This window comes from Salvelinus alpinus, chromosome 2 (genome assembly GCF_045679555.1).
Source record: "Salvelinus alpinus chromosome 2, SLU_Salpinus.1, whole genome shotgun sequence".
Classification (NCBI taxonomy): domain Eukaryota; kingdom Metazoa; phylum Chordata; class Actinopteri; order Salmoniformes; family Salmonidae; genus Salvelinus; species Salvelinus alpinus.
In genome coordinates this window covers 2,944,742-2,957,570 of record NC_092087.1, presented here as the reverse complement: position 1 = coordinate 2,957,570, position 12,829 = coordinate 2,944,742, and the positions used below count along the sequence as shown (strand labels likewise).

Here is a 12,829-nt window from a genome sequence, read left to right as displayed (position 1 = left end):
CACAGCTGGACACTGAGGGGGAGAGGGCTCTGCACGTGACGCCCGCTCAATGTCCGCATCCAGCTCCCATACTACCGGCGCCACCAAACAAGAGGCTGGGAGTATGGGAATGGGATCCATGGACTGCTCCTCTGTGTCATACAGCCGGGACAGTGCGTCTGCCTTAACATTCTGGGAGCCTGGTCTGTAAGAGAGGGTAAACACAAAACGGGTGAAAAACATGGCCCACCTTGCCTGACGAGGATTCAGTCTCCTCGCCTCCCGGATGTACTCCAGATTGCGATGGTCAGTCCAGATGAGAAAAGGGTGTTTAGCCCCCTCAAGACAATGTCTCCACGCCTTCAAGGCCTTGACGACAGCCAACAGCTCCCGGTCCCCCACATCATAGTTTTGCTCCGCCGGGCTGAGCTTCTTCGAAAAGAAGGCACAGGAGCGGAGCTTCAGTGGCACACCCGAGCGCTGAGAGAGCACTGCTCCTATCCCAGATTCGGATGTGTCCACCTCCACTATGAACGGCAAAGAGGGATCCGGATGAGCCAACACAGGAACCGAGGTAAACAGAGCCTTCAGGTGCCTAAAAGCCCTGTTCACCTCAGCTGACCACTGCAAGCGCACCGCGCCCCCCTTTAGCTGTGAGGTAATGGGAGCAGCAACCTGACCAAAACCCCGGATAAACCTCCGTTAGTAGTTGGCAAACCCTAAGAATCGCTGCACCTCCTTTACCATTGTGGGAGTCGGCCAATTACGCCTGGCTGCAATGCGGTCACTCTCCATTTCCACTCCTGACGTGGAAATCCGATGCCCTAGGAAGGAGACGGACTGTTGGAAGAACAAGCATTTCTCAGCCTTGACTTACAGGTCATGCTCCAACAGGCGACCAAGCACTTTGCGCACCAGGGACACATGCTCGGCGCGTGTAGCGGAGTATATCAGAATGTCATCGATATACACCACTACACCCTGCCCGTGCAGGTCTCTGAAAATCTTGTCTACAAATGATTGGAAGACTGATGGAGCATTCATCAACCCATACGGCATGACTAGGTACTCATAATGACCTGAGGTGGTTCTAAATGCCGTCTTCCACTCGTCTCCCTTCCGAATACACACCAGATTGTACGCAATCCTGAGATCCAGTTTAGTGAAGAAGCGTGCCCTGTGCATTGACTCAATCGCCATAGTGATAAGAGGTAGCGGGTAACTATACCTCACCGTGATTTTATTGAGACCTCGATAATCAATGCACGGGCGCAAACCTCCATCCTTCTTCTAAAAAAAAAAGAAACTCGAGGAGACGGGTGAAATGGAGGGCTGAATGTACCCCTGAGGCAGGGATTCGGAGACATCTGTCTCCATAGACTCCGTCTCCGCTTGTGAGAGGGGATACACGTGACTCCTGGGAAGTGCAGCGTCTACCAGGAGATCTATCGCACAATCCCCCCGTCGATGGGGTGGTAATTGAGTCGCCTTCTTTTTACAGAAGGCGAGAACCAAATCGTCATATTCTGGGGGAATGCGCACGGTGGAGACCTGGTCTGGACTTTCCACCGTAGTAGCACCAACGGAAACCCCTAAACACCTACCTGAGCACTCTCACGACCACCCTGTGAGAGCCCTCTGTGGCCAAGAAACAGTGGGGTTGTGACAAGCTAACCAGGGTAGGCCCAGCACCACGGAATACGCAGGAGAATCAATAAGAAAAATACTAATATTTTCCCTGTGATCTCTGCGTTACCATACTCAAAGGAGCGGTGGCCTCCCTGATAAACCCTGACCCTAATGGTCGACTATCTAAGGCATGAACAGGGAAAGGCATATCCACAGGAACAATGGGGATCCCTAAACTATGAGCTAATCCTTTATTAATGAAATTCCCCTTATGCTGGGAATGCGGGGAAAATTCAGGAAAGGTAACAGAGACAAACATATGTGCAACAGAGGGCTCTGGATGAGAATGGTGCCTACTCACCTGGGGTGACGCCAGAGTGCCCTGCCTGCTACCTCGATTCCCAGAGGAACCAACCCGGCACCGACCAGCAGTGTGATCTCTGCGGCCACATATGGTCCTCGAGCGGGAACCCCCTCCGGTCTCCCTGCGCACCGCACCTCCCAGCTCCATGGGTATCGGAGAGGGTGTGCGGGAGGATGGTACAACCAAACCCCGATCTGGACGTCCGCGAGTAGCCAGCAGGTTGTCCAGCCGGATGGACAGGTCCACCAGCTGGTCGAAAGTGAGGGTGGTGTCTCTGCAGGCCAGCTCCCAACGGACGTTCTCACGTAGACTACAGCGGTAATGGTTGATCAGGGCCCTGTCGCTCCATCCAGCTCCGGCAGCTAGGGTCCCAAACTCCAGCGCAAACTCCTGGGCGCTCCTCGTCTCCTGCCTCAGATGGTAGAGGCGCTCACCCGCCGCTCTGCCCTCGGGTGGATGGTCGAATACTGTCCTGAAATGGCTGGTGAACTCCTCAAAATCGTCCAACGCCACATCTCCCCCTCCACACACAGCGCTGGCCCACTCCAGGGCTTTCCCGGTGAGGCACGAGACGAGCGCGAAACTCTTCTCACGGTCCGATGGAGCTGGGTGGACCGTGGCCAGGTACAGGCTTAGTTGGAGGAGGAAACCCTGGCAGCCGGCAGCATCTCCGCCGTACCCCTGTGGATAGATGGATCCTGCTGGGTTCAGGTGGGAAAAGGGCGTACAGGGGAGACCCCAGTTGTGCTGGTAGAGGCGCTGGAAAAACTCCCTGTGTCTCCCAGCGGTCCATATTCTGGACAACGCGATCCATGTCGGCGCTCAGTTTGGAAATCAACGCCGTATGTTCCATGACGCGCTCCTCCACCTCCATGGCCGGGGTACTTTCTCCTGCTGACTTCATGGTCAGAGATTCTGTCACAGTCGTGTGTATAGGTGGCAGGGAAGTCAGGTGCAGGAGAATCAAAACTTGGTGAAATGAAGTAGTTTAATAACTTAAAACACATAACTCCAAAACCATGAAAATACAATGAAACAAAATGGGTACGAAGACCCGTCGCGCACCAAATACAAAAACACGAATACTGAACATTAAACAATCTCTGACAATGACATGATGGGGAAACAGAGGGTTAAATACACAACAGGTAATGAATGGGATTGAAACCAGGTGTGTAGGAAGACAAGACAAAACCAATGGAAAATTAAAAATGGATCAATGATGGCTAAATGACCGGTGACGTCGACCGCCGAGCACCGCCCGAACAAGGAGAGGCTTCGACTTCGGCAGAAGTCGTGACACTGCACGCCTCCCTTTATGGTCTCAAACTGGTCTTGAATGTACAAAAAACTAAATTCATGACCTTTACCAGAGCTAGAACTCTGCCAGAGAACGTTAGCATTGTCACATCTGGTGGCTTATCCATTGAAAAAGTGTAATCCTACAAATACCTAGGTATATGGTTGAGTGACAAGATGTCCTTTAAAGTTCATGTGGATAATCTTGTGACAAAGGTTAAATTGAAATTGGGTTTTTATTTTCGTAATAAGGCTTGCTTCTCGCTTATGGCTAGAAAGAAGCATGTTCAGGCCACTTTTCTCTCTGTAATTGATTATGGTGACTTGTTGTATATGCATGCAGCCTCCTCCGTCTTACAGAGACTGGACTCTGTTTATCATGCATCCTTGGGCTTTACTACAAATTCCAAGTCACTCACCCACTATTGCACCTTGTACCAAATGGTAGGTTGGACGTCACTTTATCAGAAAGATACATTTGTATGTGTTCATCTACAAAAGCCTTTTGGGTAAAACTCCCTCTCTACCTCCGTAGTCTGGTCTCCTTCACCACCAGCAGGTAAACTCCCTCTCTACCTCTGTAGTCTGGTCTCCTTCACCACCAGCAGGTAAACTCCCTCTTTACCTCTGTAGTCTGGTCTCCTTCACCACCAGCAGGTAAACTCCCTCTTTACCTCTGTAGTCTGGTCTCCTTCACCACCAGCAGGTAAACTCCCTCTTTATCTCTGTAGTCTGGTCTCCTTCACCACCAGCAGGTAAACTCCCTCTTTACCTCTGTAGTCTGGTCTCCTTCACCACCAGCAGGTAAACTCCCTCTTTACCTCTGTAGTCTGGTCTCCTTCACCACCAGCAGGTAAACTCCCTCTTTACCTCTGTAGTCTGGTCTCCTTCACCACCAGCAGGTAAACTCCCTCTTTACCTCTGTAGTCTGGTCTCCTTCACCAGCAGGTAAACTCCCTCTTTACCTCTGTAGTCTGGTCTCCTTCACCACCAGCAGGTAAACTCCCTCTTTACCTCTGTAGTCTGGTCTCCTTCACCACCAGCAGGTAAACTCCCTCTTTACCTCTGTAGTCTGGTCTCCTTCACCACCAGCAGGTAAACTCCCTCTTTACCTCTGTAGTCTGGTCTCCTTCACCACCAGCAGGTAAACTCCCTCTTTACCTCTGTAGTCTGGTCTCCTTCACCACCAGCAGGTAAACTCCCTCTTTACCTCTGTAGTCTGGTCTCCTTCACCACCAGCAGGTAAACTCCCTCTTTACCTCTGTAGTCTGGTCTCCTTCACCACCAGCAGGTAAACTCCCTCTTCACCTCTGTAGTCTGGTCTCCTTCACCACCAGCAGGTAAACTCCCTCTTTACCTCTGTAGTCTGGTCTCCTTCACCACCGGCAGGTAAACTCCCTCTTTACCTCTGTAGTCTGGTCTCCTTCACCACCGGCAGGTAAACTCCCTCTTTACCTCTGTAGTCTGGTCTCCTTCACCACCAGCAGTTACCATACCCGGTCTGCTAGGTGGTTGCTATGTTACCATACCCGGTCTGCTAGGTGGTTGCTTCTTAAAGTCCCAAGGACATTCACACTATTAGGCAAGACTGCCTTCTCTTCTTGTGCACCAGAGACATGTAATAGTCTACAATCCATGCTTCATCTAGATATGTTAGTGCCACTGATTTAATTTAGAATATTGATGGGAGACTCTGTTACAGGAGTGTAAATGCTTTTTTTAGGCTGGATCATGTTGTTGTATGTTTTCATTCTGTAATGTATTGATTGTTGCTGCTTTCTTGGCAGGTCTCCATTGAAAAAGACACTGTGGGTCTCAATTGGCTTGTCCTGGTTAAATAAAGGTTATATTAAAATAATTGTAAAAAAGGTTTGCGTATTTTTAAATCTGCCAATTGTTGCTGAAAATGGGACGTATGTGTCTGTTTACATGGCAGTGATGGAGAATGGGGTTATTTCTATTGGGGAAATTAAAGTAGATGTTCCACTTGGAACCTTCAGTCAAGATCAGAATACGACATATCTGTAGACACACCTTCATTTCTTTGATCTCCACCCAAAAGGAAAAGCTGGTGAATTGTATGCTATTCTCATGGGGACCGATTCCGATTTAGGAATTTACGCCTTTCCAACCGCTGAAAACTTGCTAGCCGACAGATTTTCTTGTGGAATTTTTATTCGATATTGTTTTCAGTAAATGTTTCTTAAACCATCCCCTTTAAATACAGTATACCTTTTTATTAAGCATTTAGTCGACAGACTCGAGAGAACTGGTTCAGAATGTTAAGGATCAGTTAAAAGAAGACAGATATATGCATATTCATCTCTGTCTGAGCAATTGGTAGATTTAAAAATACTCTGATCTTGTAGATTGTTTAGGTTTGGGAAAGTGTTTATGAATCATTTAAATAAAGGTTAAATAAAAAATTTAACATTTAAAAAATCCTAAAAAAACAGGTTTGAAGAACCTTTAAGCCTGACAGAAAGAAAATGGAGGTTGGGTTCGTTCAGGCAATGTTGGAAGATTAGTGCACATAGAATTATAACAGGGAGATTAGTGCACAATAGGAGGTTATACCCTGGTATATTACCTGCACTAACCATGGGACTGTTATAACAGGGAGAATAGTGCACAATAGGAGGTTATACCCTGGTCTATTACCTGCACTAACCATGTAACTGTTATAACAGGGAGAATAGTGTACAATAGGAGGTTATACCCTGGTCTATTACCTGCACTAACCATGTAACTGTTATAACAGGGAGAATAGTGTTCAATAGGAGGTTATACCCTGGTCTATTACCTGCACTAACCATGGGACTGTTATAACAGGGAGAATAGTGTACACTAGTAGGTTATACCCTGGTCTATTACCTGCACTAACCATGGGACTGTTATAACAGGGAGAATACTGTACAATAGGAGGTTATACCCTGGTCTATTACCTGCACTAACCATGGGACTGTGTGATGACACGGCCAGGTATTGACCCATGTGTCGGGTTCAAATTGTTGCGGCTTGGGTCTTTTTTTAAATTATCAACTGTTACTAATGATCCTCAGAAACAACCACATGGCCACGACAGCGTTTAGCGTTGAAGCAAATTAAGGTAAACGAAACAATGTAATTAAATGGAATGATAATGTAGGCTATACCAACTGAAGGGAACTAACAGTGTAATTACATGGAATGATAATGTAGGCTATACCAACTGAAGGGAACTAATAGCGTAATTAAATGGAATGATAATGTAGGCTATACCAACTGAAGGGAACTAATAGCGTAATTAAATGGAATGGTAATGTAGGCTATACCAACTGAAGGGAACTAACAGTGTAATTACATGGAATGATAATGTAAGCTATACCAACTGAAGGGAACTAATAGCGTAATTAAATGGAATGATAATGTAGGCTATACCAACTGAAGGGAACTAACAGTGTAATTACATGGAATGATAATGTAGGCTATACCAACTGAAGGGAACTAACAGTGTAATTACATGGAATGATAATGTAGTCTATACCAACTGAAGGGAACTAATAGCGTAATTAAATTGAATGATAATGTAGGCTATACCAACTGAAGGGAACTAATAGCGTAATTCAATGGAATGATAATGTAGGCTATACCAACTGAAGGGAACTAACAGTGTAATTACATGGAATGATAATGTAATCTATACCAACTGAAGGGAACTAATAGCGTAATTAAATTGAATGATAATGTAGGCTATACCAACTGAAGGGAACTAACAGTTAATTGACAGTTAAATAGGCCAATGTGTGGTCATTAGGCCTACTGACGGTCGATAATGATAGTGGTTGATATTTAAAATGACAGACAATGTCGGGGTAGCCTATAATTAAGACACTCGAGGGTGCCCTTCCCTGCAAGTTAGAAGGCCTTACAATTTAAATGCTGCATAATGGCACAGCATTTCATAACTTTACTGTGGGAAAGTTGATATGTTGATTTATGCGGGCTTAACTCGGGTCAGAATCCCCCTATTGAGAATATGAAAGGGAGGATACTATTTTATTGTATCAGAAACTAATGTTGTGAGTTCTTATTTGAGACCTGCAAGCTGTTCACGCGTATGTGATGGGCTCACTAGTTTGTTTAACTGACTCCGTGGTTGGAAAGTGACGTGCCCTCGGGGCCTTATCACGATCATTTAGATATGTGATGTCATTATCGACCGAGAAGGGCTATTTGTTGTCTAGTTAAAAACGTTTGATTAGATCATTATGTTTGAAATATTTGAAACATGACAGTATCATTTGCATTATCAGTGGTGAGCACTAGATTTGACAATATTGGATTTGCCTGTAGGCCTCAGTCACAGTGATGAGTGTTCAAGCCCCAGTTAGCCTACTTGTGTTAAATTACCCTTAAAGTCATATTATTAAGCACTCATATTTCGCTTTGGTCGTTACATTTCGTTTCCGTTCAAATAAACCCAGGGCTCTCTGTATCATGCTGAATTGTCCGTAATGTTAGGCCTACCCAACAAGAAATTGTATCACTGCTAAAGTGTTATTAAGTGAACGACTGTTGACATCACAGCGTCGGAACCGAAAGAGCAGATGGATAGGCCTACAAGTGTACCAGAATGGTCATGTTTTGGAGGGAAAATGACCTCCCAGCTGCCAACATCAACATTCTTATGTGATTGCAGGAAATGTCAATTTTGGTCAAATTTCCTTTCATTATAAAATACAAATAAAATAACAATTAAGTGTAAGTGAAAAAATATTTAATTACATCCAAAAATGTCTTTATAATAAAAACCGAATAAAACATGTAAATATGCAAAACAAAGAAAGGCAGAACAGAAGACTTGTGTGTAAAGTGTGTCCTTCGAATGGAGGCAATGAAACAGTACCTACTGGTCGATGGATGTTTCTCTGTTCCCTCTCTCCTCTCTCTACCGCTCCACCGCAGTAACAACAGTTTGTCGTGACGCGGAGGGACGCACATAGTAGGTATTGAGAACACATTGATGATGAAAGAAGATGTAATATAGCATACGAAAAGTAACATCGTCCCAGGATGAGCGAGATTAGTAGTAAAAAATCAAGTTCCGCCTCTCATACGGAAGGCGAACATCAGTCGCTCTCTAAGTTCCAACATATCGACGTCAAGGTCAAGGCACTTGGATCCAACCGTCGACCATGCAATGCAACATGACGCATCCCAGAGGCTGTATGTCAGGAGAACATCGTCAGCTAGTTATTTGTCAGTTAGTCGGAGGCTCGGAGCACCAACGTTATTATTCCTCTTGGTTAGTGTCTGAATGTGACGAGGTGGAACCGTTCGATTTACGGTCGACGTCTCGAGACCTCTCCTGCTCCGAAAGCTGCTCGCTCGACGGGATGGAGTTCTTCTTCGGACGGCCTTTTGGTTTGGTTGGAGATTCCAGTCCTCCTCCTTGTAGAACCTGTACAGTGGAAACAATTCAAGTTTCAGTTAAAACAGTTCTATAGTCCGCAATGAAACGGTTTAGTCCTACCATAAAACCAAGATAACTGACAAGTCATTCTCCTCCTTGTCATATTATTCAGAATAAGAAATAAGAACTTACTATTTTCTTCCATTTCATTCTTCTGTTCTGGTACCAGGTCTTGACTTGTAGTTGACTCAGATCCAAACACTCAGCTAGATCTATTCTACATGAACAAAGACAGAAGCGATTAGAGAGATTTCCTTTACATTCTCTAATAGCACACTATAACGCTGCCTTGAACTAAAAGCAGTCGATAGTCAATGGTAATAAAGGAGGATATTTTCTTTGGTTTCATCAGTCATAACAGCAGATAAGGCATTTGCATGTTTTTATTTCTGTCTGTCACTTTTTTCCGCACATCAGCAATAACTGGGCTTGGGGATAAACGAAGTTGATTGAATTAATTTGAATACCTGTCTGGTGTTGAAAGGTACTTTTGTTTGTCAAATCTCTTCTCCAGGCCCATGAGCTGTAGCTCAGTGAAGACTGTCCTGCTCCGTCGGCCCTTTTTGGTCTTGCTGCTGCCGTCGCCGACGTGCTCCAGCTTGCTTCGGAGGTGGAGGTCCAGCGGGAGGTGGTGGGAGGCCGAGCCGTGGTGCAGGCCTGGAGCCCCAGATAGGAGAGCAGAGCCTAACGGTGATCCAAGTGAACAAGAGAGTGGCGACATGGGGAACTTCAGGATACCCGACTGGTCGGCCTTCAAAACTGCAAGTCAAAGTCCAACAATATCACATTTAAATGGAATTATTCTAGGTCTAGACGAAGATAAATCATTTAACAATGCCTATAAGCTGCACACTTGACTATTAGCTTGGCAATTACAAACTAATGATGACAGTTTTATTGGTCAAATAAAGGTTAACATGAATACAGAGAAATGTTACTAAAACATTTTATTTTATAATATTATTAATAGTAGTATTATTGTATTGTTATAACTGTATTATTTTAATAATAGTTAAGTCATAGTAGTATTATTGTATTGTTATATCTGTATTATTTTAATAATAGTTAAGTCATAGTAGTATTGTAGCCTATTTAAGATGTTATTACATTATACTACGATAGGCCCACTACAAATAAGAATAATTTAATTGTAAAATGGTATTGCATTTATTTTATAATTATGGTAATACTTATAACAATAGTTATATTATTATAAACATTATATATGTATATTCTTATTAACAATAAAATATATAATTTCAATCAATGTCATATGTAACCAAATGCATCTACTTTCTAGTGGAAATATTGACACGCAAGGTGACCTCATACTACTACTTTCTAGTGGAAATATTGACACGCAAGGTGACCTCATACTACTACTTTCTAGTGTAAATATTGACACGCAAGGTGACCTCATACTACTACTTTCTAGTGGAAATATTGACACGCAAGGTGACCTCATACTACTACTTTCTAGTGGAAATATTGACACGTAAGGTGACCTCATACTACTACTTTCTAGTGGAAATATTGACACGCAAGGTGACCTCATACTACTACTTTCTAGTGGAAATATTGACACGCAAGGTGACCTCATACTACTACTTTCTAGTGGAAATATTGACACGCAAGGTGACCTCATACTACTACTTTCTAGTGGAAATATTGACACGCAAGGTGACCTCATACTACTACTTTCTAGTGTGTTTTCCGCCCACCAACACATCTTCCCTGAGACAAATTCATATGACCCGTATGACGGCTGAAATGCATAAATAGTGCAAGGACAAGGACTAGTTTTACAAATCGCATCACCAATCAATGTAAACACGTGTACTAGGTTTTGGCCTTTCTAGGGAGTTTTTCCTAGCCACCGTGCTTCTACACCTGCATTGCTTGCTGTTTGGGGTTAGAGGCTGGGTTTCTGTACAGCACTTTGAGATATCAGCTGATGTAAGAAGGGCTTTATAAATACATTTGATTGATTGATTGATTGATTGATAATACCACACTGGAAAAGGAACATGAGTCCAATACTCTGAAGGCAGAGACCCGCTGCGTGAAACTTAAGGCCCGCATCGCCCTTTCTAAAGTCTGGTGACCCAGTGTGAACATTCGTTCGAGTGGAAACATTCACAAGACAAACTTGTCTACATTTTTTTGATACAGCAATATATACTTTAGAAACCTTCTTAAAGATCCAATGAAATTACAATGTTGTTTTTGAAATACGGTGACTAAATTAGGGTGCCCGAATGGCGCAGCGGTCTAAGGCGATGCAGTGCAAGAGGCGTCCCTGGTTCGTATCCAGGCTGTATCACATCCGGCCGTGATAGGGAGTCCCAATTCGCCCGGGGTAGGCCGTTATTGTAAATGAGAATTTGTTCTTAACTGACTCTCCTGGTTAAATAAAAAGGCACGCGCTGGTAACGCGCTTCTCTCGGGTTGCTTATTTTGGGGTGCATCAGAGAAACCGTTGGTTGACTTTTGCACTATAACCTACTATTTGTAGCCTATATATACACATTTGAAACGTTATGCACTTTCAATAAGTAAATAGTACCAGAAACACGAATGTAAACAGGCTCATATTTAAAGAAGCATTAAATCAACTTGTTTTACGAGCGCCATTTGGGACAATTACTGCCTGAACGAAACAAAAGCATTCATCTGGAGTAGGGTTTCCCACACTCGGCCCTGGTCTAAAGAAAACTATATAACAAAGACTTATTGCAAATACAATCTCATTTTTCGGATACACACCTCCATCTTAAAACAAGCTAGAATCAAAAGCAGTGCATCTTACCCAGGTGGTTGTGGTATGGCCGTGCCGATAACAGAGCTTGTACTCCGAACTTGAGCAGGTCCCCTGCCGGGGTAGACACCTTGTGGTGGTCGGTCAGAATCTCTTCGATCATGAAGCTCCGGTAGCGATGTGAGTGGGAGCGGTGGTCGGTGTAAGCCTCCGGAAGATAGTAGTGAGCCCCCAAATCAAAGGGATGCTGCATGGTTCAGTTCGGTCAGCGGGAGAGACCGAGTGCAATAAAAACGTTAATTTGTCTTCCTCCTTGGGTAGTCTATCTATACCGTAGAGACATGCATTCACATTTAAACAGCCGCCCCTTCTCACTTTACAACTCTGGGAGAGAATAAGTCACTCGGATGCAGGGCTGGAAGTTAACATCCTCAACTGGACACTGAAATAAGCCCGTCCTGATTCTGCGGGGTGGCTGAATCCGACGTGTCCTCTTCTTATTATCTCCTTCAATTTAAACTTCTCAACCCGTTTCTTTGCTGAAACCCAGCTATGCAGATTGCAATATGGAAACAAACGTCCTCAAAGTGTCATCCTAACGTTTAATTTCCGGCCAATATCAAGTAATGCAGTCTACCCCTGTTTACTGTAGGCTATAGCGTCGCCGAGAGTATGCATGGAGGACAGCAGAGGCTTATAAGAGAGTTCCCTTTCTATGCCCTTCCCCTCCTTAGACGAGCCTCTCAGACCCGAGGAAGGAAACATCTATTAACACTACTTTGCATGCTAAAATAGGCAAATTATTTAAGCAAATTAGTAGGCATGTATTTGGTTTGGACACATTAGCCTGCCTATCTACTCTTGGCCAGAGAAAGCAAGAGAGATTTATTGTGCACAATGTTGAAGGAATGCTGGTGTGAGATGGTCAAGCCCAATGGTCTTTGAAATGCATTTTACAATGAATGTTAAAACATTTTGTTGTAGAAAGTAAACATTTCGATTAAATATATCAGGGAAATGTATACAAATGTAGGCCTATGCAATTTGTTAAAGACATGCAATTCATTCACACCCAAACACTGAACAACACCAGATCAGGTCATGCAACATAGTTTAGAAATGGAAATATACACTGATGGCCAGAAGCATCAATCTCTCAGTTTGCTTCATTAATGACGACTCGCTCCAGCAGGTATATTTCACTGGTCACCCCCAAAGCCAATTCCTACTTTGGCCGCCTTTCCTTCCAGTTCTCTGCTGCCAATGACTGGAACAAATTGCACAAATCACTGAAGCTGGAGACTCATATCTCCCTCACTAGCTTTAAGCACCAGCTGCCAGAGAA

General features: G+C 44.2%; 1 protein-coding gene across 1 annotated transcript; it reads right to left on the bottom strand.

Moving 5' to 3' along the window:
* Positions 1–8,013: 8,013 nt before the first annotated feature.
* On the bottom strand, positions 8,014–12,241 carry LOC139552870 (homeobox protein BarH-like 1). The gene is made up of 4 exons (XM_071364982.1): positions 11,536–12,241; positions 9,194–9,485; positions 8,859–8,943; positions 8,014–8,714 (listed from the first exon to the last, which is right to left on the bottom strand). Exons 1-4 carry the CDS (start codon positions 11,735–11,737, stop codon positions 8,547–8,549), a joined length of 747 nt encoding a protein of 248 aa, XP_071221083.1. The 5' UTR covers positions 11,738–12,241; the 3' UTR covers positions 8,014–8,546.
* Positions 12,242–12,829: the final 588 nt, after the last annotated feature.

Excerpts from the sequence above, each read along its gene's own strand:
- LOC139552870 (XM_071364982.1), bottom strand. The coding sequence starts at position 11,737 with ATGCAGCATCCCTTTGATTTGGGGGCTCACTACTATCTTCCGGAGGCT. Across the intron at positions 8,944-9,193 it reads TACCTTTCAACACCAGACAG|AATAGATCTAGCTGAGTGTT; the intron begins GTATTCAAATTA and ends TTGTTCATGTAG. Across the intron at positions 8,715-8,858 it reads GAATGAAATGGAAGAAAATA|GTTCTACAAGGAGGAGGACT; the intron begins GTAAGTTCTTAT and ends TCCACTGTACAG.